The 25,755-nt window shown below is 42.2% G+C and overlaps 1 protein-coding gene across 2 annotated transcripts in view; it reads right to left on the bottom strand.

Annotated features, from left to right (window-relative positions):
* The window catches only part of SLC66A3 (solute carrier family 66 member 3), a 29,745-nt gene extending 4,533 nt beyond the window's left edge, over positions 1-25,212 (bottom strand). Inside the window, exons 1-5 of one of the 2 annotated variants that reach the window (XM_069068915.1) lie at positions 24,913-25,212; positions 10,188-10,270; positions 9,810-9,879; positions 4,631-4,688; positions 13-133 (exon numbers count right to left, since the gene is read on the bottom strand). In XM_069068915.1, the coding sequence (XP_068925016.1) occupies positions 13-133; positions 4,631-4,688; positions 9,810-9,879; positions 10,188-10,270; positions 24,913-25,058 (478 nt within the window). In that variant the 5' untranslated portion in view covers positions 25,059-25,212. The remainder of the gene's footprint in view (positions 1-12; positions 134-4,630; positions 4,689-9,809; positions 9,880-10,187; positions 10,271-24,912) is intronic. The other variant, XM_069068914.1, reaches the window with a different exon arrangement.
* Positions 25,213-25,755: the final 543 nt, after the last annotated feature.

Raw genomic sequence — 25,755 nt, forward strand, 5'->3', positions numbered from 1 at the left:
CCGCCTCCTTACTTGCGCAAGTATAGGCAGACAGGCTCCAGGTCAGGGCACTCACGGCACCAGAATCCCTTGCCTCCCACAAGTACTGCAGCTGGGCAAACTTGCTGGCAGCGCTAATGAAGGTGCACAAATTCTGTTCCAGAGAAAAAGGGAAAGAGTCAAAGTCAAGATCTACTTGGTTACCAACAGCTAACCAAGCATGACAGCCTAAGCTTCTTTTTAAATGACAGGCAAACTGTGAGGTCAGAACCTCCATATGGTTTAATCTCAAATACTGGGAAATAAAAACTTCAGAACAGAGATTGTTTCATTCTTTGTATTTGTTTCCCCAATGTCTAGCACAGGATCTGGCCCATAGTAGGCACTTAATATATGCATGGAATGGAATGATTAAATGGAAACCTTTTAAAACTTAGCTGCTGACTGGTACCTGAACAATAAAAATAAAGAGGGGCCAGGGTCAGCTTTTTAAAGCCAGGTATTCTGGAATCAGGTGACATGGGTTCAAATCTCAGCTCTACTTGTTCCTGTATAACCACTGACAAGTCATTACACTCATTAGGCTCCACCTCACCTATTTTTTTAATGTGCAAAAGGAGAAAGAAAAGTCCTCTTAATGTTAGATATGAGAACAAAATAGCCTCAGGGCATGAAAATTTAGAAAGCACAAGGCATAGTTAACTGTAATAATGAATTCTCCCTCTTGCTCAACTGGGTATCTTAATTACATCTGGTATTCTTTTCACAGCATGAATTATAAAGTTAATCTAAAGGTACTTTCACTTTGCTTATCTCAGGCATAATGCTGTTCTGGTGCCAAAATTACTAATTCTAGCCCTGATAATTAATATTACTGATGTGAAGCACTTAAAATAACTTTTATTGATGCTCCATTGTGGCATGGAAGTGACCCTGGGTTCTCAAAGGCCACCATGCCAGCAAAACACAAAGTCTGGCAGGTCTTAGCCAGCTAGAAGAGCTTCACATATACACTGTGCAAAACCTAGCACCCTAGCAAGGTTTGGAGATGGTCATTACCAGAAAGAAGGTTGCCCAGGACAGGGTCTTTGGGGAGGATTGGGGGATGGGGGTCAATAACTCACAGGGATGGTCTACTAACACCTGCAGTGGTGTTATGGAAGAAGTACCAACATCCCTGTAGTAATTACAGAAGCACTTAAAACAGTAACAACAGCTCACATTTTACACAGTACTTCTTAAATTGCATTTCATACATCACCTCATAGGATTCTCCCAACAAGCCAAGAAGGTTGATTATATCCTTACTATTCAATCAGTTAACACCAGCTTTGTGCCAAACACAGTGCCAGGCACTTGGGCATACAAACACACAAGTGTGACTTCAATGGGGATGACAATGTGTACCTAAGTAGATCCATGTATACAAAACAGATTCAAGGTGATTTAGGGGGAAGGGAGGGCATCCACCCAGCAGAAGATAGCAACTGAACTGAGTTGTGAAGTCTAAAATTTTAAAACTATGGAGGTGAGGAAGGAGTATTTGTTTTCCAGGCAAGGAGGAGAGCCAGTGCATGGGATGGGAAATGAAATGCCATTACCTATGAGGAGAGTGATTTGGCCAGGATGACCCAACAAATAGCGAGGAAGTCTTGGAAACCAGGTCTCCTGACTCCAGGTCTAGTATTTTTTCCATATTCAAGTGCCACTAAGCCAAATAAGGTACTCAAATGCATTATTAATTCCCAAATCACTTAGTTGAAATAACTGACATTTTCTGAAAGTTATCATGGAATGTTAGACCAGGGTGGGACCTTTTAAGATTAGCCAATCAAAATCCTGCATATTATCTTAATGAAAATCACAAAAGAAATGAGAAGGCAGAAATAGAAAAGAAAGAACAAAGTCTTCCTTCCAGTGGGTTCCAAAGTCTGGGTCTACCCAATAATGGGCAAATGTTGTCAACAAACAACCCAAGAGGGGCGGCCAGGTAGCACGGTGAGTAAGAGCACCAGCTCCAGTGTCGGGATGACCCGGGGATGGAATCCGGGCTTGGATACTTGGCACCACACCCAGAAATAACTGGCTGTGTAACCTTGAGCAAGTTACTTAATCCCGATTGCTTAAAGAAAAAAAAATAACCCTAGAGTCTTGGGTGTGATGAGCAGGGGGTGGGAGTGTCTTATCAGTTTAGGGTCCCTTTTCTTCTAGGGTTGGGTCAAAGTGTTTAAGGACAATTTTCCTCACTATCAGTAAAGTCATAGTCCCTTTTGCAAAAGAGTAAATTGCCAGACCATCCCAAGGGAAGAAAATGTTTTTTGCTGTTTGTTCACCTATAGGTCCTATATATGAAATATAGCCTGGTCTGGTGGACAGAATACTAGGGTCAGAACTGGAAGACATGGGTTAGTGACTTGCTTTGACACTTCCTAGTTTTATGATTCAGCAAGTCACGGAGCCCTAGTTGCCTTATCTGTTAAATAGGGATAATAATATTTGCACTACCAACTCACAAAGTAGTAAGGAAAACAACTTTGTAAACCTTAAAGTTATGAAGCTGAAATTATTTGTAATGGCCCCAAAACTAGAAACAAACCATGTGTTCCTTGATTGGGGAACCATGGAATAAACTGTGGTAAATAAATATAATGAGATATTATTATACCATAAGAAATGGGAGAAGACTTGGAAGGTGCAGTGACATATACAGTTATCCCTTCCACACTGGGGGTGAGGGGTATGGTGCCCCTGCAATCTGGAGAATCCACGTAAAATTTTGGGCCCTCCCTTTGTACCAGAGAAGAAGTCTGAATTATGATGGTATTAAAAGATAAATCATGGGGTGGCTAGGTGGTGCAGTGAACAGAGCACCAGCCCTGGTGTCAGGAGGACCTGGGTTTGGATCCAGCCTCAGACACTTAACACAAAAAACAGCCGTGTGACCTTGGGCAAGTCACTTAACCCCAATTACCCTCCCCCCCAAAAAAAGCAAAAATAAAAAGATAAAACATGTTGATATTATACTATACATGTATTTTATGCATTTTTGAGTCTCTAAACTTTTTCTGTGCCATCTGCTGGCCTTCCGTGTTACCTGTGGCTTCCAAAAAACTCCCCCCAAATTCCCATTTAATTTCTTATGCCAACCCATGAAACTGCAATGGGGAAGGTTGTGATGTGGAGAAGGTAACTGTAACAGATAAAGTCCCAGCCTTGGAGTCTGAAAGACTTGGCTTCAAGTCCTGCTTTGGACATATACTAACTGTGTGATCATGCCTGGACTGTACTTACTTTGAGAACTAGTTTCCTTCAACTGCCCCCTATATAAGGCATGTCCTTATCCCCTCTAGCTGACAGTGCCTCCCCTCAAAAGAATTAGAGTGTGTGTATATGTACATATATGCATATAATGTTGTCCTACACAGAAAGCTCAAAAGAGACTGTTTGGACCATTGCCTTGTAATCCCTAGAGCCTACCATAGTAGGTGCTTAATAAATGCTGATTGATTAGCTTCTCTGGCAATTCTCAAAGGACTCATAGGCAAGTTGCTAATACTGAAGAAGTCACAGATTTAAACCAAAAAGTGAGGGGAAGACTTCTGTGAGATGATGTAAAGTGAAGAAAGCACACTAAAAATAATGTCCATACCAGTTACAAATACAGGAAAAGCAGCAAAGCTCAGCTAAATACACAGAAAGGAAGTCCATAAAGATAATATTATCTAATTTACATACATTTTTAAAGAAACTGAAAAAATTGACAGAATATATAAAGAAAATAAAATTTTCTATTTCATATAAAATTATTTACAATCTTACTCATTTTCTTTTGCTCTTGTTTGTGTATTTCAATATTTGTGTTCACTAACAGATCTTAAATATACATTTAAAAAATTGGTTTTGCCTTTTTTGGTGGGGGGAAGGTGAAAGGCAGGGCAATTGGGACTAAGTGACTTGCCCAAGATCACACAGATAGTTAAGTGTTAAGTGTCTGAAGTCGCATTTGAACTCAGATCCTCCTGACTCTAGGGCCAGTGCTCTATTCACCATGCCACCTAGATGCCCTAGTTTTTGTGTTAAGTGTCTGAGGCCGGATTTGAACTCAGGTCCTCCTGACTCCAGAACCCGTGCTCTATTCACTGCACCACCTAGCCACCCCTCTGTATATTATTTAATCTCTGCCAATAAGCACTAAGGCTTCAACAACCAGAATCCACTCTATGTCAGGGCCTTCTTAGAAGACATGCATCTGGGTTACCATGAGACCTATTATGATGACAATGTCCAATCCATTTCTATTTAGAATAAACTATTCTAAGAATTTGTGAAATTTAAAATGCAGTATCCAAGAAAAATGTTTTGAAATGGTGACTAGGTTCCTAGAAGGATCCATAAAAACATAACAAATTTTCATAACACTGTTTCTATTAAAAATAAATTATGTAATGCTTAGCATCATGTTAAAAAAAAAGGAAGTGGAGCATTTGGCAAAGATATTTAAATGACAAGAATAATAATTCATAGCATCTATACAGAATGTGGGTTTTTTAACAGAACTTTTGCATCCATTACTTTATAATAGATGCTCAATAAATGTTGATTATGACAAAGTTTTGAGATACACGTTTTCACTAAGAGTTGAAAAACTTACCATTGCCAAGTCTATTATCCACTTTTGAAGAGCAAGGAGGTACCATCCACCCAGAAATCTGTCAGAGTGTTAAATCACACAACAGTAGCATCTGGTCTGTGACACCAGCAGGACAAGCATTCAGTCAACAGTAACAGAATCACACATTGCTGCTGCAAAGGGCATGACGATCTACTGCCCAATGCCTCTGTACACACTCTGTGTGGCTGCCTTGATAAAGTTCCTGTTTTTTCTAGGCCACCACTTCCCAATATGTATTCTCTTCCCATTAGAATGTCAACTGCTTGAGTGAATAAATGGGGGGGAAACACATTTATGAAGCCCTTACTATTTTTCAGTCGGCGTGCTAAGGGACTTTTGCATTTGTATCCCCAGACGATCCTTTCCCCTTGAAGATTACCTTGTATGCACTTAGCAGCAGCGCTGTCCATACCTACTTATGTGCTTCCCCCTTAAAAGTGTAAGTTTGACTTTGTATCCCTGGGGCTTAGTACTGTGCCTGGCACATAAGAAGTGCTTAATAAACCAACCCAGATCCTCCAATACAAAATTTTTGCCTTTCAAAACAAAACAAAGCACAAATTGTGTATTACACTTATCTGTTTCTAATACTTTTCTGGAACAGAAGCTCCATATGTGTGGGGGCCAGGAAGGCCGTGTAGGGCAGCGGAAAGAGCGGTCTGCTCGGTTAGCCTCTTTGGCCAAGTCCTGCCTCTGGTCATCACCACCTGTGTACTCTTACTCAGGCGAGTCAGTCAGCCTTCCTGAGCCTCAGGCTCCTCAACTGGGAAAGGGGGAACGACAGTGAACCAAAGGTCTCTTAAGTCCCTTCCAGCTCCACATTATAATCCTGCAGTCCTCGGCTAGATCATGAACCCCATGTGGGGAAGTAAAGTAGCCTACAGAGTGAAAGAGTGCCAGCTTATTAACTCCAACAAGGTAAATGATCAAAGGATATGACAGTTCTCAAAAGAATCACAAACATAAAAGCCGCATGAAAGAATGTTTCAAAAGCAATAAGGACGAGAAACAAAAAACTGTAACAATTCTGAGGTTTTACATCACACCCAGAAAATTGGCAAAGATAACAAGATGCTGGGGGGTGGGGTTTGTGGAAAGACAGGCACACTAATGCTTTGTTGGTGGAGCTGCGAGCTGGTACAGCCATTCTGGCAAATTCTTAACCATGCAGAAAATGTGACTACCATGTCCATACCCTTTGACCCTGAGATCCCACAGTGGAGCATATACCCCACAGAAGTCAAATGGCAAAAAGGTCCCATATTACACTAAAACCTATATTGCAGTTCTTCTTGCAGTAGCAAAGAAATAGAAACAAAGTAGATGCCCAAACTCTTATACATGAATGTGATGGAATATCACTGTTTTAAGAAATCTTAACACAGAGAAACATGGGAAAAGACTTAAATGGACTAATACAAAGAGAATAAGCACAACCAGGAAAACCCCACGTTTTATCAAGACTAGGTCTTCCCTAACTTGCTCAGCCTGGAAATGCAGCAGCCACTCAGGCCCAATCCCACTGCTGATCAATAATGGTAATAGCTAACATCTCAATGGTGCCTGCTATATGCAGGTATTACATTTGATCCTCACAACAACCCTAGGATAAGGGCTATTATTATCCCCATTTTGCAGATGAGGAAACTGAGGCAAACAGGTTAAGTGACTTGCCTAGGGTCACACAGCTGGGAAGTATTAGATGTCTTATTTGAACTCAGGTCTTCCCGACTCCAGGCCCAACACTTTGTCCACTGTGCTGTCTTTGACCTGATCCATTTTCCTGACCTGGGCTGGTTTGCCCCTCCTACCAGGTGGCCCTCCCCAGGGGCATTTGCTACACTGGTGCCAGTCTTAGTGTGGACACCCCATTGCAGTTAGCCCTACTACAGCTCAGAAATACAGAACTCAAATGATTTCTCCAGTGTTATCCTCTCCCAAAAGCAAGGATTAGATTAAGATGTGCCCCACCACAACTGGCAGGAAAAATAATATATACGATGACTACAAAAATGTGGATGGAAAGAACACCACCAAAACAACTAAAACTAAATATTTTGAAATTATAAGCCGCAAACTTGGCCCCAAAGAAGTGATATGAGGAGGCACCCTTCCCCTCCCATTCACGCATGTCTGGGTACACAAGCATGGTACAAAGGATGTCAGATTTTTTTTATGTTCAATTTTTTCTGCCTTACTCTTAAACTTTTTACTATAGGGGATGTTTCTCTAAGAAGGGGCAGAGGGAGAGAGACAGTGGGAAATTTAAATGGTATCAAAACAAAAGTTATCAATTTTTTTTAAAAGCACCAGCTCTAGAGTGAGAGAACCTGGGTTTAAATTCCACCTTTGATCCTGACAACTTGTGAAGCCTAGGGGAGATTTACTTAACAACTTTGAGTCTCTTTCCTTATTTGTCAAATGATGGGCTTGTATCAGATGGCCTCAGGTCTCTTCCAACCCTAAGTCTGTGATTTGATAACAATGTCTTATCTACACTTGGTGCCTTTCCCACTACCTAGCCAGGCAGGTGCTTAACAAATGCTTTGGAATGAATCAATGAAACAGTTTAACAAATAAAATGCCTACTACTACTCCTCTCACTGTGGGCAGGACACTATGTTATGGTGCCCAGAGAGATGGAGTAATCTGCCCAGGGTTAGTAACAGAAGCCTCACTAAACTCCTCCTCACTCCCAACCCAATTTTCTCTCCATTATCTCAGGTTGTGTCTTCATTTTGTGTTGCATTTGGGAAGACACTCATTTAACTTTTCTCCTTTAGAAAAAACAATGGATGATTTTAGTAAACACTCAGTAGCAGAAACAAGAACCTTTTATGTATGCAATATTTTGCTACTGCTAAGTACATTATTAGGAGCAATTGGAATGAAGAGGGGGGTGGAAATAAAGGGGTAAGAATTTATGAAGTACCCACTATATGGTAGTTACTGTGCTTAAGCACTTTATAAATGTTATAATGACTTAGCAATTCCTGAATTAAAGAGACATTATATCTATTTTAAAGGCAGTCTCATAGTAGCAGTTAAGCATTCTATTTTCCCCTCCCCCCATCCTGGTCAATGTAAAAAACAGCTGTGTTCAGTCCATTCTGATGAATATGGAGGCATCCCAATAAATGGGATACTTTGTGGGATAGTGATGGACCTACTAATGGGTGTGCAAAGCACCCAGTCAGATCCAAGCAGCCTACCCACTTCCCAAAGTGGCATAAATCTCCAAACATCATTTCTGTGAACAGGTACATCCTCAAATTGTAATAATGGTAGATCCCAATACCAGAAGTCAGTCGTCTTGGATTCTACTACCTACTGAGATTAATTCAATACATGACCTTGAGCAAATTAATCAATAAACATTTATCAAGCATCTGCTATATGTCAAGTATTGTGCTAAGAACTGGGGATCCAAAAAGATGTAAAAGACAGTCCTCAAGGAACTTACAATCTAATGGTGAAGACAACATGCAAACATAATATATACAAGGCAAGCTATGTATAAGATAAATAGTAAATAATTAGCAAAAAGAAAGTGATAGAATTGGGGGTGGCTAGGTGGCACAGTGAATCGAGCACCAGCCCTGGAGTCAGGAGGACCTGAGTTCAAATCTGGCCTCAGATACTTAACTAGCCGTGAGTCCTTGGGCAAGACACTTAACCCCAATTGCCCTACCTTCCCCCCTCCAAAAATCAAAACAAAAAACAAAACAAAACAAACACACAAAAACCAGAATTAAGGGGAGTTGGGAACAGAATCCTAAACATCTCAGTTCTTTCAATGAATTCTCCTGTGGCACAAACCTGAGGCCTGTCACCATTCTAGCTGTCTCTCCTCTGAACATGTCCTAGCTTATAAATGTCCTTCTAAAATGCATCACCCAGCACTCCTGATTTAATCTGACCAGGGCAGGACATTCAGACCATCTCATTTTTTGGACTTTTCCTATCCTACATCCAGTGACAACTTTTATATTGTTTTTCCTATGCAACCCATGAAACAGTTTAAACCAGGAAGAGACCTTAACCTGGGCTCCACAAACTTTCTGATAACTGTTTTGTTCTGTCATTTTTTCAATTGTGTCTGACTCTTCATGATCCCATCTGGGGTTTTCTTGGAAAAGATACTGGAGTGGTATGCCATTTCCTTCTATCATTTTACAAATGAGGAAACTGAGGCAGACAGGGTTAAATAACTTGTCCATGGTCACACAGCTAGTAAGTGTCTGAGGCTGCATTTGAACTTACAGCTTCCTGACTTCCTGACCCCAGGTCCAGCACTTAATCCACTGTGCCACCTAGCTGCCCCTTTGATAACTGTATTTCAATATATTTGGCTTCCTCTGTAATCCTAAGTACTCATTTTATGTATTTAAAAACATTATTCTGAAAAGAGTTCCACAGATCTCATTAGTCTACCCAAGGGGTTCCATGATACACAAAGAAGAAGAACCCCTGATTTAAACTAAGTTGTAAACCACTGTTTTTAGTAATGGGTGGTCTGTCACTAGGATTTATGCAGAAATAGATGCTCAAGGCAAGACAAGTAAATCATGAAACCATCTGGTCAATAAGGCATAAGAGGGGTGGGAAGATGGTGGAGTGAATAGAGTACTGGCCCTGGAGTCAGGAGAACCTGAGTTCAAATCAGGCCTCAGACACCTGACACAAAAAACTAGCTGTGTGACCTTGGACAAGTCACTTAACCCCAATTGCCCTACCTTCCCCCTTCCAAAAAAAAAAATAAGGCATAAGAGGTTGCCATCTATGCTGGAGGAAGAAGAAGCCACTTTTATGGCATGACATCAGTGAACTTAAGTCACGTGTGCATTTTGGTCTCCATTAATGCACACACGTCAGAATGCTGACTCCCATCTTAGTTCTGCCAACCAAGACAACCAAGCAAACTCCAGACAATTCACATACTTTTTTTTTTAAAGCAATCAGGGTTAAGTAACTTGCTCAAGGTTACATGGCCAGTTCTTTCTGGGTGTGGTGCTAAGTATCTGAGCCCGGATTCGATCCCCAGGTCATCCCGACACTGGGGCCGGTGCTCTTACTTGCTGAGCCACCTGGCCGCCCCAATTCACATACTCTTAATGAATAACAAATACCACTGGGATTTCAGCTTCTTAAAGGATACACGGCAATATATGGGATGGCCTGATTCATGCTTCCATTATAATGAAAAACACATAGCAAGAGGATGACATCTGAAAGAGAAAAGTTGAGAGTCAGAGGTGAGAGAGGAGACAAAAGAATATTGGAAATAGAAGGCAACAATGAGAGAGGCAGACTCAGGAGACATGGATTCGAGTCTTACCTCTAATGCACATCAGCCATGTGATTCAGGGTAAGACACCTAAGAGTGCAGTGTCCCCAAGAATTGTTTAGGACTCAAGTTTGCAGAGCAGGGGCCAGTCGGAATTTCAGAAGAAGTTTCCTCCCAGGGAATTCCTTTTACCAATGAAATCACAGGACTGGTCCAAACCCCCTCCTATCCCCCAAAGATAATGATTACCTTGTGCAATGAGGATTGGGTACTCCAGGTAGGTTAGCAGAGGGTAGCTGTAATAACTCTGGTACCGTAAAAATACAAGGAATCTGGATGGGAAAAAAGAAATGGATTCTGCTCAGAATGGACTTTTTTTTAGAATTTATTGGCAAAGATAATAAATCATCAATAGGACTAGCCTCTGAGAAGACTAAGCCTAAGAAGAAATATAATCATTCAACAGTTTTTAAGTGACTACTTAAAGGCCATGAATTTGTTTTACTATCATATGGATAAACAGAAAATTCCAAAATTCTCAGTGAAATTTTAAGCTACTTTTGGGATACTTTGTATTTGCATAAGCAATCACCCCACAATTCCAGGGGAAAGTAACACATGAGTAATGCAATTCTCTTTGGTCCTTTCAAAGCCCCAGTCTCTATTTCACCTGGGCTGGAAGTTTGGTGGCAGCCACTCACCAACCCAACCCCACTGCTGGTAGGTTGCAGAAGCTTTGCCCTGCTATATTTCCAACCAGGGCCATTTTGTCCTTCCTTAGGCAGCCTGGTGTGGTCCCCTGATCTCAGGGGCCCATCATATTCATGCCTGATTTAGTATTACTGCAGCTTGGAGCCCCCAAGCTCCAGTGGGCCACTAGCCTCAGGCTTCCCTAAACAGGGACTTCAGATGAGCCCTACAAGTACCAGGTTTATACAATTCAATTCAATTTACATTTATTAAGCACCTCTGAGGTGCCAGACCAGGGCAGCTAGATGGTACAGTAGATACAACACCACAGTCACTAACTGTGTGACCCTGGGCAAGTCACTTAACCCTGTTTGCCTCAGTTTCTTCATCAGTAAAATGAGTTGGAGAAGGAAATGGCAAACCACACCAGTATCTTTGCCAAGAAAACCTCAAATGAGGTAATGAAGAATCAGATATGACTAAACAGCAACAAAAAGGTGCTGGACTCTGTGTAAGCTCTGGAGACACAAAAACAAGAATTAAAATGCACCCAACCTCTAGGAGCTTATTCTCCAATGTAGTGCTAGCCAGTACATCTAAAAGCATCTATCACATAAACACAGCCAAGGAGGCCCTAAGGTTCAAGGGGAAGGACTCAGCTTTTGAGATATGACCTTTGCTCATCTTAATCCCAATAATTTTTAAGAGTATAAAAGAGTTCTGAGAGCAAAATTTTGAGAGCTGTTGCTCACTGTTTATGGTTCCAAGTTTTTGTGTTTTTTTAAAAATTATTATTGTTAAGCCATTTCAGTCTTGCCTGACTCTTTCTGATCCCATTTGGGGTTTTCTTGGCAAAGATACTTGAGTGGTTTGCTATTTCCTTCTCCAGCTCATTGTACAGATGAGGAAACTGAAGCAAACAAGGTTAAGTGACTTGCCCAGGGTCATACAGCTGTTAAATGTCTTGAGACCAGATCTGAACTCAGGAAGATGAGCTGTCCTGGCACTCTATTTACTATATTACCTAGCTGTCCCTACGTTACAAGTTAAAGATCTACACAGGATCATAGATTTAGAATTGGACGGGGCCTTTGAAATCATCTAATCTAACCTCATTTTACAGAGGAGGAAACTGAGGCTCACAGTATATGACCTGCCCAAAGTGGTTTATTATTTCTAAATGGTGTGAGAAACAAAAGAAGGAATTCTATTTCCACAGGATTAAAACTATTCCCAGCTTTGAGTGATAACAGGATGTAAAGTCAGAGCTAACTGGTTCTAATGAGAGCTGTGACTTAGTAGAACCTAGCTTCCAGTCACGTAAAAGGTCAGAAGCTTGTACAAATGCTTAAGGAGCTGGTTGAGAGGGAAAATGTCAAGGAAGAGAACATGAAGTGGGCGGTTCAGGCGGTTGCATCTAGCTAATGGAGAGCAAGGGGGAAAATTCGAATGGGGAACAGACCAGAAATAGCTTTGCATTTGTCTAAGCAGGCGTCCTCCTTTAGGGACTTAGTTATCCATTCACAATGAGTATTGTTCTTTCTAGAGCAAGGATGCTTCTCACAGTGGAAAAGCCAGGATCTGAACCCAGGTCTTCTATGCAGGGCTCTTTCCGTAGGACTAGAGGCACCACCCTGCCTAAGCTTCACTGAACCACTGGCTCTTAAGAAAATCAAACTCAAAAATGTCCCTGACGTTTGTCCCTAAGTAATTGAGAGCATCCAACTCATTACTTTTATAATAACCATCTGTAACTTTCCAGACTATAAAAAGGCAATAAGAAAGGAAACATGAACTTATAAAAAGAAAACAAATCTTAGTAAGCTGTGTCTTCCTGGTATCTTGTTTCTGACTGGAGTGAGACTGAGGCCTGGCAGCCCAGCAGCTAGATACTGCTTTATAGGGCAGGTCTCAAGTTTGGCAAGGAGGGAATATCCTCCTGGCCATGGATCTCTCATCTCCCAAATCTCTCAGTTCTCTCTACCCACACTAGCCTCCTGCATGGAAACCAGGGAAGAGACTATATATAGGTAGGTTCTGGATGGGACATCCTGGGTATAGCAGGAAGAGTTCAGAAATGGAAATCAGTCACTTCAGTCAAGCACCAAAATGTTAAGACTTACAGTCAGAAGGACCAGAATTCAAATCCTGCCTCAAATACTTTTGGCTCGGTCACTCTGGTCAAGTTACTTAATCTTCTCAGTCTCAGTTTTTTACAGCTGTAAAAATGGAGCTAATAATAGCAACTATGATAGAGGAATAGAATTTGAACTCAAAAATTAAAAACAATTTAAATTGTTTTAACATGTAATTGGGGGGGAAAGAAAATATTATAAAAAATAATAGCAATTACCTCACAGAATTGTTTTGTTTTGTGATGTTGATTTTTTTTTTGCCTTTTTGAAGGGGGGAACAGCAGGGTAATTGGGGTAAAGTGACTTGCCCAAGGTCACACAGCTAGTGTGTCAAGTGTCTGAGGCCAGATTTGAACTTGGGTCTTCCTGACTCCAGGGCCAGTGCTCTACTCACTACACCACCTAGCTGCCCCCTCAGAATTGTTTTAAGGAACAAAGAAGTAACATACAATAAGAACTTTACAAACAACAGTAATAATAGGTAGCGTTTACATAGCATCTACCATGCACCAGGCCCTGTGCTCAGCACTTCATAAATATCATTTCATTTGATGCCCATAATTAACCTGAGAGGGAGGTATCATGCCCATTTTACAGATGAGGACACTGAGGCAGACAGAGGTTCATACAGGATCGATCATATAGCTAGAAAGTATGTGAAGCCAGGCCACTGTACCATGTAACTACCTTGGAGTGCTATATAAACATATATCGTTATTATTATAAAGTGTTTACTATATGCCGTGTGCTGTGTTACATGCTGGGGATAGAAAGAAATGTCAAAGAAGTAGCTGTTCTCAAGGAGTGTACACTTAAAGGGAGAAACACCATGTGAGGAAATGGGTACAGTGAAGACCTACAGAGAGTAGATGGAAGATAACCTGAGAAGAGAAGGCATCACTTCCTACAGAAGGTGGGCTCTGAGCTGGCAGAGATGAAGGAGAGCATGGGAGACAGTCGGTGCAAATGCATGGAGGTGGGAAAGTAAGAAACATGTTCAAGGAACTACAAGCAGCTTAATGTGGCTGGATTGTCGAGCAGATAGAGGAAGGAAAGTATAAGAAGACTGGAGTTGTAAGAAGGGCTTGTGGAGAGCTTTAAATGACATGACTTTATAATTGGTCCTCAAGTTAACAGGAAATCACCCAAGTTTTGTTTTGTCTTGTTCTGTTTTGAATAGGGGGCTGACATAGACAGACCTGCACTTTAGGAAAATCACCTTAGCAACTAAGTGGAGGATGAAACGAGTAGGGAGAGACTTGAGGATGCAGAGATAGAGCTAGATTCAGGAAAACCTGAGTTCAAATCCTACATCAAACACTGTGTGACCCTGGGCAGGTCACTTGACTTCTTAAGGTAGACCATTTGATCTGTCTTCCTCAGTTTTCTCATCTGTAAATGGGGATAATACTAACACACAGGGCTGTTGTGAGGATTACATTACATATTTGTCAAGAATACTGCAAATCTTAAAATGCTATATAAATCCTTGTTAATATTATTTTTATGGGTAGGTCAGTTAAATGGCTATTGTAATAGGCTCAGTGAGAGGCAATGAAGGCCTAAAGAAGGATGAGGGCAATGTTAGTTGAAATTAGGGGAGATAAGAGATTTTGTGAAAGTAACAAAGACAAATATGATAACAGATCTGGGGTAAATGAATGAAGAGTTGAGGATGATACTGTGGTTTTGAATTTGGGTGACTGGGAAGATGGTGGTGCCCTGGACAAGAATAGGGAAGAGGCAGGGTCTGGGGAACAGATACTGATTTCTCTTTTGGACATTTTGAGCTTGGGATGCTTCCAGAACATTCAGTTAGAGATGTCCAAAAGGATGGTGGCGATAATGGACTAGGACTCAGGAGAAAGAGCAAGGCTGAATGTACAAAGCTGGTAATCATTTGCATAGAGACGATATTTGAACCCATGGAAACTGATGAGATCACCAAGTGACACAGAAAAGATTCAGGATGAGGGGAAGTTAGGTGGTGCAGTGAATAGAGCACCGGTCCTGGAGTCAGGAGGACCTGAGTTCAAATCCAACCTTAGACACTTAACACTTACTAGCTGTGTGACCTTGGGCAAGTCACTTAACTCCAACTGCCCTGCTTTCCCCCTCAAAAAAAAAAAAGAAGAAAGATTTGGAGTGGAAGGCACCACAGTTAAGAGTATATGACCAGGATGAAAATCCAGAAAAAGATACTGAGAAGTAGTCAGCCAGGTAGGAAGAGAATAGAGAAAGCAATGTCACAAAAACCTAGAGAGAAAAGATCATTCAAGAAGTCATGAGCAGAGATATGAACAAGGAAGACTGAGGAAAGGCTGTGAGCTAGCAATTAAGAGTATTGCTAAACAAGAGGCCCTGGGTTTCAGTCTCAGCTCCACAAATGATCCAGAAGGGGACTTGGAGACTACTGAGTCCAGCATTTCATTTCACAAAGAGTAAAAGAATCATGGAGCAATGGGAAAAAAAGTGTTTAAACTTGGAGTCACTGGACCTGGCTCAAATCCTGTATCAGCCACTTGTATAACCATGGGCAAATCTGTTCTATGGACCTCAGTTTCCCCATCGATAATGTAAGGATATTGGACTGAATGACTACTAATGTCCCTTACACTTCTAATCTATGGTCTTAGTAAAATGAGGTTTGAAGAGGTAAGTGATTTATTTAGCCATGGTCATGGTAACTATTGGGATGCAAATACAGATCCCCTAAACTTCCACTGTACTGTTTTACAGATAAGTAAACCAAGGTACAAAAGCACAACTGACTTTTTCAGGTTTACAGAGTCAGTAAAAGCAGCATGGAAAGAACTGTGGATTTGGCATTGGCAGACCTATAATCTAATCCCAGCTCTATTACTTGTTGCTTGTGTGGTCTAGAGCTTAACAGAATCGGATCTGGTCCCCAAGTCTCCTGACGCTCACTCCACTGTCTGCAGCCTGTTTCTCAGGCATCTTTCAGGACACCTGGTCCTGGGTGGGTGCGTGGGATAAGCATGTGCTCCCTTCAGTTGCTGATTCACTGACCCTGCCTCAGTGGTACCAAGAATGTTTCTCTGCATCATTCCTGCCAATAGGCTTGTGAGAAGGTAGGGAAGGAACTCTGAAACCTGAGTAGAGAGGAAATAAATGACTTCACCATGCCAGATCTAAGGCAAGGGCCCAATCCCCTGGTCTGCCCTGGTCATTCAACCTGGAAAAACAGGCTTCAACATAACTCACAATGGCAGATACTTTATAGGCATAATAACTTAGAAACTGAATCCAGGGAAGGAGGGGGAAGAGTGGGAAAGAGAAAGGGGGGGAGGGGGGAAAGCGGAGCAGGCTGGATCTATATTTTTATTTATGAGGTTTCTTCAGGTATTAACTGATTAGCTGGGGTTTATTTTTGAGCACTGTGCTGGAAAAAGCAACTGGTTCTGGAGACAGAAGATCTGGATTCAGGTTGTGACCCAAACACTTGTGCATTGTTTGTCCCCTGGGAAAATCACTTCACCTTCCTCCCTAACTCTTTCAGGTTCATCTGTATAATGGGTATAGCAATATTTGTATTGTACTCCTAGCTCGGCTATTGTGAGGAAAGCTTCCTTCAGATCTTCTATTAATGGGGGGTGGGGGGGGTGTCCAGGACAGCCTTCTCATCTTCTCCCACCTGGCTGCACTCCTCTAGTCTTCATCAGGCCCACCCTCCCACTGGATACCCTCCTTCTAGCTGACTTCCAACATTCTGTGACTGTTAACCACAAAAGCTATTAGTGTTTTTTTCCCCTTAACATACAATATCAATTGACATCGATAGGAACTTTAGCATGCTTTTTATTCTTGGGATTTTACAGTATGATAAATCATAAAAATTAAGTCCTGAAAAGCATTTAAAACCCCTCATTTTGCAGATAAAGGAAATGAGGCTCCATTACTGGGATTATAACACAAGGAAAGCATCAATAAGGAAAAAAGTCCCTATATACTTCAAAATATTTACAGCAACACTTGTTGTGATAGCTAAGGATCGCAAACAAGGTATATGATCATCAAATGAGGAATGGCCTGACAACTTGTAGTTTTATGTCATTTTTCAGTCACATCTGACTCCTTGTGATCCCATTTGGGGTTTTCCTGGCAAAGGCACCGCAGCAGTTTGCCATTTCTCCAGCTCATTTTACAGATGAGGAAACTGAAGCAAACAGGGTTAAGTAACTTGCCCAGGGTCACACAGGTAATACGTGTCTGAGGCCAGATTTGAACTCAGAAAGATGAGTCTTCCCGTTTCCAAGTCCAGTGCTATCCCCTCTGTGCCACCTACCGTGTTTCCCCGATAATTAGACCTATCCTGAAAATAAGTCCTCCCCTTACTGTGTAAGATTCCTCTAAAATAAGCCCTCCCCCGAAAATAAGCCCTATTGAGATTGCTACTGTAGTGAAGGTGATCCCTTGCGCTACACGCTACATTACGGTACCTTCTGTATGCACCGTCCCTCCCCCCCGTGAAACGCGGCAGTGAGCGCGTCATCCTGTTCTTCCCCAGTGATTTGCTTATTGAATAAAGGTATATTTTTTTGTTCACATTTACCTGTTTATTAAAATTGCTGTCAATGTTCATTAAAATAAGTCCTCCCCTGAAAATAAGCCCTCGTGTTTTTCTGTCCAAAAAAATTAATAAGACAGTGTCTTATTATCGGGGAAACACAGTAGCTGCCCTTATCCTTATAATAAAAACCCCATAAAATGAAAGATTTAGACGAGATGAGCTCTTAGGTCTTTCCAAAGATCATTTATGCTCATAAGGTCTTAAGGGTCTATTCTGTATAAGGCACTATGCAATAAGGTGATTCATGGGAAGGAGGGTCCACTTCATAGAACAAGGGTTGAAAAATATTCATTGATGTTCATGATCTAGTCCAGGAGTTGGAAACTATTGCTTGACCAAATTCGGGCCACAGCTGATCCCTAATCTAGTCCAATCTCCACATTCTACAGATTAGGAAATTCTGACCAAGAAAAATAAATAGCAGAAATAGGATTTGAACCCAGGTCCTCTGACTTCAAAGTCAATGTTCTTTCCACTGTATACACTGTCACTTCCATTAGAATGATGAGGAAAAGCTAAATAGAAGAGGTGGCATAGATGAGGTACAGGCTCTGGGAACCCCCTTGAATCTTCCCATCTGATGAGGCTTTTTCCTGAGGCCATAAACCTTTCATTATAGCTTGTCCCAAATCTGTTACTAGCCTAGCCCTCCTCTGTCCAGCTACTTCCCACCCTTAATCTCTCATCACTGGAGTCTGACCTTATTTAACTCCTCCTGAAGACCCTCCCCAAACTCCTCCTCTAGACCATCTCCAGATTCCTCTCACAACCTTCTGTATATAAGACCCCATGTTGCCTACATGTGAAAAAGAGAAGGCCAGAGAATGATCTAGCCCAGACTCACTCTGTGTCATTCTGGCCCCCCTTGTCCAATACAAGTGTCACAGATACAGAGGCTCCTTCAGAGTCTACCCATTATGGCGAACTTTGCTTTTCTTTGGCTGAGAGAAGACTTGAGTCGAATTCATTCAACAGGACCTGGCATGTTGGTATTTTGGGGTCCCGTGCACCCCTATACCTTGTATCTCTCAACATTTTATGGTTCTCTGACCTCAACAGCATTTGAGCTGGCTTTTGATGAGGGTAAGAGATGAATGGAGGGGAAAGGCATTCCTACAGGAGAAAGGAAGGGACAGCTAGGTGGTGCAGTGGATAGAGCACCAGCCCTAGAGTCAGAAAGACCGGAGTTCAAATGTGATCTCGGACACTTACTAGCTGTGTGACCCCAGGAAATTGACTTAACCTGGAATGCCTTAACACCAGCAAAAAAGACAGGAAAACTGGATTTAGGGATGATGGAAAAGCTGATACTTCTTCCTTCCTTGCCATTTTTATTGGCTGCCTCCTACAATGGGAATAGAGAGGGCAGCAAGACAAAGGAGAAGCTGACTGCTGGGTTCTTGGTAGAAGAAATAAAAAAATCTGCCAGGCACGCCATCCCCCACTCCTAAATTTGACCAAAGGTGAGCAAATACATTTTTGACAAGATAAAATTAACTGTTAAAAAAAAAAGAAAGAAAAAAAACCTCTCAGTTTAGTAAGCCACTCTCATTCCCAGACAATGGTTAGGACATGGCTGGATTTAGAACTGCAATTTTCTGAGCAATTTGTGCAAAGCCATGCCCAAGTAGAACATTTAACGAATCAGGTGACCTACACTTTCCATTTGAAACAATCTTAAGACAAATGCACAAACTTCTGGGTCTCATCCCCTCTTATCTCCCCAAATGCTTTATTATGGAGGATGGTTCAGTTAATAGTGTTGAACAGCTGGCAGGATCACAGGACTTAAAGCTAGATTAAGGTTTATTTAGTTCAATTTGCTCATTTTACATGAGGAAATTAAGGTGAAGGAGGAGGAAGAGGAAGAGGAGGAAGGAAGGAAAGAAGGGAAAGAGGAAGGAAAGAAGGAAGAAAGGAGGGAAGGAAGGAAGGAAAGAAGGGAAAGAGGAAGGAAAGAAGGGAGGAAGGAGGGAAGGAAGGAAAGAAGGAAGGAGGGAAGGAAGGTGAGTAGTGGTAGTAGAAGTAAAAGTAATAATACTAGTATTTCTATAGTACTTTAAAGTTTGAAAAATGCTTTACATGGGTTATCTCATTCAGTTCTCATAAGTCTGTGATGTAGGAGTTTTCAATAAATACTTACTGAAATGAATGTAGTTGGGGAAGTATAATGGCTAAAAGAAGAAAGTAGAGTATAGTTATCTTTTCCCATCTTGTCTTCCTGACTCCATTACAAGCCCTTTGAGGGAGGAAACCATGTCCTCTATTTCTTTGTACATTATACCAACTCCCAATTCCCATCCCTGTTTGATACACAGCTCAATCAATACCCGATTTGCTGCAAATTTCTCCCTGGTGAGGGCCAAACCTCCTCTAAAATCCCCCTCCATTGCTGCACTGTACTGTGGATCTGAATCTGGCACTTTCCAGAGTGGTATGATGTTAGAGGCATCTAGCTGGTGCTGAGGATGCTTTGGATTTGGAGTCAAGAAGCCACAAATTGGAATCCTGCCTCAGGTACTCTGTTACCCTGGACAAGCCATTTAACTCTGTTTGCCTTACTTTCCTCAACTGGAAAATGAATTGGAGAAGGAAATGGCAAACCACTCCAGTATCTCTGCCATGAAAACCCCACATGGGGTCACAGAGTAGAACACTTGAAAATGACTCAGCAACAAGACAGTTGGAAAGGTAGATTAGAGACAAACCGTGAAGGGCCTTGAATGCCAGGCTGAATAAGGAGCCAATGTAATGTAGTGGAAAAAACATGAATTTTGAATTAGATTAATTTCCACTCTGTTTTTATTTACTACCAGTGTGACTCTAGACAAGTCACTTTCTCTCTGGGCTTCAGTTTCCTCATCTGGAAAATGGGGATACAAATTTTTATTATTCCTTAAGTGAAAGTTTTATAAAGTACTGAGACTAAGTGATTAGGAAGATTCCTTCCAACTCAGAACCTTATCTTCTACTGTCTTTCTTTTATCCCACTCCCACATTCCCTAAGATGGAGCTATTCTCTCTTCTAGGTATTAGGGGAAAGTGCTCACCAGGAATGAATGGGATGAAGGAATGACCCTTCCCCCCACCCCTACCCCCAATAATAGAGATCTTAAAAGCAGGGGGAAAGGGAGGAGGAAGGGAGGAAGCATTCAAAAGCCAAAGGAACTCAGAGGAATAATATGGAAGGATGAGAAAGCAATCTCTACCAGTGGACATTTAAATTGGTGAGATCAGAGATCCAAATAATATTATGTTATTTATTATTAATTAAAAAAAAACCTTTACATTTGCAAGGCACTTGAGTCTATGGAGAACTCTCAGATCCATTATCTCAGTGAAATCTCATAACAAATGGGCAAAGCAGGACAAAAGTCTCCCTGCCCCCATTTTGCTGATGTTGCAGGAGAGGTACAAATGTTCAAATCAATTCAATTTAACACACATATATTAAGCACCTGCTATCTGTCAGGAACTGTGTGAGTCATCAGAGATCTATTAACACAAACTGAAGCAAAGACACCATTAACAATTTGCCCAAAGCCATACAACAGAGAAGCAGCTGAGGCAGCCCTCAAACCCAGGTCTCCTCCTGCTATAATCCTACTGCCTCACCTAGGATGCTCTTGTAGAACAGTGCACAGAAGAACAGAGTACCACAGAAAGTAGGAACTGATGACAGATTTCCTTGCCTTGGATTATTCTTTGATGCATTTCATGTTTGCATATTTTGTCCCCCAGACCAAATCATCAGTATCTCCTATGACACCTAGCCCTAGTAGACACTGTATATTATGCGTGTCTACTGCCTAAGGGGAGTGGATGTTATGGTGAAAAGAGCCCTGGCCAGCATGCCTGAATGTCAGACCTGGTTCTGTCACTGGAGTAACCCTGGGACAAGTTACCATATTTCACTGCAAAATCATCACAGATTTTATGACACAAAGCAAGGTGCGACCATTATGTGGAGCTTTGGGATAAAAATATGCTGGCATTGCTTAAAAATCACATTACTAAACTGTATCACTGGCAGATGAACTATACGGTTTAGCTGGCATGGGAAGATGCAAGTCTTACCATATCACGGGACTTAGTCATGGCAGCTTCGCCTGCCTGCGCTCTCCCCTTGTGCCTAGCAGCCATGGCTCTTTTTGGGTTGAGTGACAATATGGACAGTACTGCAGCGCTCTAAACAAACCATGCAAGTGGCTTTCAGAAATATACTGACGATGCCAGTACACTGAGAAGTCTAGGCTTGGGGCTTACAAGGTGGAGATAAATAGAGATGAATGCATATCCACCTGCCACTGGTGAATATGCTGCTGCTCTGCTTTACCTTTTAAGTGGCTTTATGAATTATACCATGCAACACATGATGAAAAGTTATAAAACGATTTTTGGACTGAAAAAAACAACAACAACAAAAACCACCAACGGTGCAATGATTATGCGGTGAAATACGGTTTTGGGTTTCTTGTATTTCACTTTCCTCTTGAAAACATGATCAAAAAGATGGACTAGATAGATAACCTATGCCTCCTGGTATGGTGGAAAGGGCAGGGTCTCTAGAGTCAAAAGACCTGGGTTCAAATCATTCCTGTGATTTTTACTATCTGTGTGCCCTTGGACAAGTCATTAGCCTCTCTGAGCATCAGTTTCTTCACCTGTAAAATGATGGATCACATGGTCTACGAAACCCCTTTGAGCTTCAGAACCTTTTAATGCTTCTAGTTTAGTTCAACACAACAAATATTTATCAAGTACCTACTATTTGCAAGTTACTATTAAATTAAATAGCCTCAGACCTCTGAATGAGTAAACACCAATTTATTAAACATTTGCTATGGACCAGATACCCAGCTAAGCCTGGAGATACTACAAATGCAAAAACAGTCCCTGCCCTTCAAATTCTAATGAGGGACACAATTATATACATTCAAGATATACACAAAGTAAATTGAAAGTAATTTATGACAGAAGGCATTAGCAATTGGGGAAGGGGGGGAGGGGAGGAGAAAGCCTTTTGGAGAAGGTAGGATTGAGATGAGTTTAGAAAGAAGTCAGGGGAAGCCAAAAGGCAGAGGTTGGAGGGAGGGTATTCCAGACAAAGGGCAAAAACCCATTGTTAAAAGGCAGTCAGGAGGTGAAATATTTTGTGAAAGAAACAGTAAGGAGGCCAATGTCACTTGTAGCAAACAGTGCAAGAGGGCTAGGAAGGTTTAAGAAAGGAAGAAATCAGGATTGGAGAGTGAAGAGACCTGAGCCAAGTATATCAGCCAGAAGGCTATTGCAATAATCCAAGAATGAGGTGATGAGGGCCTTCACCATGATAGTGGCAGTCAGAGGAGAGAAGGGGGAATATTCAAGAGATGTTACAAAGGTAAAATCAACAGGCTTTGGCAACAGATTGGTTATGGAGGGTAAGAGTCAATAATTAGGATTCAAGTATGACACCCAGGTTTTGAGGCTTGCCAACTGAAAGGACAGTGGTACCGTCAATAGTAAGAGGGAACTCTCGAAGAAGGAGGAGTTTGGCATACTGAGTCTAAGTTTGGTACATGTTGAGGTTAAGATGTCTATGAGACATCCAGTACAAGACATCCAAAAGGCATCGGGAGATGCAAAACTGGAGGCCAGCAGAGATGTTAGGGCTGGATAAGGAGATTTCAACATCATCAACAGAGAAATAACTGAATCCATGGAAGCTGATGAGGGAAGGGGACAAGAAAGAGAATAAACACAGTTTAGGAAATTTTTAAGAGGAAGAAAATACCAACTACTAGGCAAATCATGGAAAATTTTCAAGAAGGATGTGGTGGCATCTGAGGAGATCCTTAAAGAAGAATGATTCTGAAAGGCAGGGTGGTATATTCTAAAGGTGAGAGACAGCTTGTATATATATATATATATATGTATGTATGTATAAAGGAGTAGAAATAAATGTGGAGCTGGGAGTAGTCCAATTTGGCTAGCAAAACAGAGGGGGTGAAGGGAACATGAAATATGGTGAAATGGACTGAAAACAGATTAAAGAGGGCCACACTTGCAAAAAAAAAACCCCAAACCAACAACTCTTAGGACTCAACTTTAGCTCTGTTATTTCCCTACTCAAATACTCCCTTTTAGAGTTCCCTAAATACAAGTAATATGGCTTCAACCTAACTTTCCAGCCTCATTTCAAGGACTGCTCCATTAGACTGTGAACTTCCTGAGGCAGGGACTGTCTTTTGCCTTTTTTGGAGGGGAGAGGGAGCATCTCCAGCATTTAGCTCAGTACCTGGCACAGAAGAACTTAATAAATGTTTATTGATTAATTGATTGGTCCTTGAGACATGGACTCCATGTTCCCATCAAGATAGGTTAATGGCCTTTCACCTAACTGGATGTTCTCTCACCTCCATGAATTCCCAGGGGTAACATTTATCCGCATCTCCCAGAATACTCTTCTTTCATGGTATAGTTTAAAAACCATCTTCCTTTTCCCAAAGGCTAGAACTCTTTCTTTGTATTTACAGATTAGCTTGTATTTACTTGAATCACAATTCAAGAGGCAAAGACTTCAGAGCCCATCTAGTCCAAAGGTACTAAGCTTTTTTTTTAGTACCATGGCCTCCTTCTGCAATCTGATAAAGCCAGGTGGACCCCTTTTCCAAATGTTTTAAAATACATAAAATAAAGTATATAGGATTTAAAAAGAAGTCTGTTATATTGAAATACAGTGATCAAAACATTGAAAGAAACAAAACCAAGTCTACAGACTCTGGGTTAAGAACCCCGACCTAGTCTAACCTCATTTTACAAATGAGAGAATTGAGGCCCAGAGATATTAAGAGTTGCCCAAGACATGTGAATAGGCGTTACAGCCCCCAAATAGAAGGTAAGATCCTTGAGAGCGGAGCTGTTCGGGTTTTGTCTTTGCATCCCTATCCGCGGACAAAAAACAAGTGGATATTTATTAAATTCCCACTATGTGCCAACTTGGTGGATGCCTCAAATGAGGTTCTTAAAAGTAAAATGACTCGCTGGGCTCCCAAAGCTCCAAGTAACATCACCAGGTCTACACCTCCTAAATTGTCAGATGTATCCACATCTCGTGTAAGTAAGTACCAAGCCAGCAAACCAAGGGGAAACAAACACAAGTGCGGCAGGCACCTCGCTCAGGTCACACCCAGAGCCTGCCAGTTTCCACCTAGCCCCAGGGAACCTCCCACAGAGGGAAGGGCTTACTCCCAAGCTCTTGGCCTGATAGCTCTCTCCTTCCTGGACACCCAGTGGTGGTCACCCTTGAATCTGCAGAGGCCGTCTAGGCAGTTTCCCCCTGAATACCTCCAGTGACCAAAAACTCATCACCACTTGGGACAGCCCATTCCACTCTTGGGCAGTTCTATTAGGGTTTCCCTCCCTTAGAGCCCAAATCTGCCGCTCGTTACTCTTAGTGGGGGCAAAGCAGGAAGACTTAAAGCCCTCTTAGTAGTGAAAGGGCTTCTCCCGAAGGACACCTCCGGCCGGCCTCTGGCCCCTGGCCCGGTCCAGGTCCCCGTCTCGTCTCCATCCTTACCCAGCCAGCTCCAGGAGCAAACTTTTGAGGCTGACACCCCGCGAGCTCTTAGCAGAAAGCAGGGCGAAGATCTGCGGGACCTTGATGACCATGCACACCAACAGCGTGCTCCAGTTGCAGAACTGGAAGAGCAGCCCCCCCTCCATGGCTGCTCGGGGTCCGAGGCTCCACTCCCACGCCACCCGCCTCCCTTAGACAGCAGCTCAGCCTAAGCAGCCTCGTCCCCCAGAGCTCCTTCCGCCTTCCTCGGAGTCCGCAGTGGTCACGCTAGACTCCAGCCCACGCCCTTATGACTCCTCCCATCCGGAACCGCCCCAAACAAGTCTGGGGCTGCTCGGCTTGTGGGTCTGCCCCGCACAGTGCAGCCCCAGCTAACTGGAGGGATGCTGCTCACCCGGGTCGGCTCCCAGCGCAGCGCTCCCAGCTCCTTCTCCCCCGCCTTTCTCTGCTGTCCTGACAGAGGGAATCCCCCGAGATCAGCTGGAAGAGATCTTTGACATCATCCAGTACAGTCCCCCTTACTTTGTGAGTGGGGAAACTGAGGCCTAGAGAGGGGAGGTCACACCAGAGTAAAAGGGCTGTGTTGAGCTGGGAAGAGTGTAGATTTAGGCCAGTCAGCTCAGCACCCTTTGAGGAAACTGAGGCCCAAAGGTGTTAAATGCCTTGCCTGGGGTCACACAATTAAGTATTTGAGGCAGAATTTGAACTCAGATCTAGTGCCATTTCCACTATGCTATGATACTTTAAGAGAAGACAGTTGTCTGTCTACACCCTCTGCTTCCCCTGTCTAATTCTATTCTACTGCTAGTCCTATCAGGGGTAGAGGGAGAGAGAAAGGTCCAG

Source organism: Petaurus breviceps, unplaced genomic scaffold (genome assembly GCF_028583685.1).
Source record: "Petaurus breviceps papuanus isolate PSGF00001 unplaced genomic scaffold, PetGlider_PUasm1.0 90775, whole genome shotgun sequence".
NCBI lineage: Eukaryota > Metazoa > Chordata > Mammalia > Diprotodontia > Petauridae > Petaurus > Petaurus breviceps.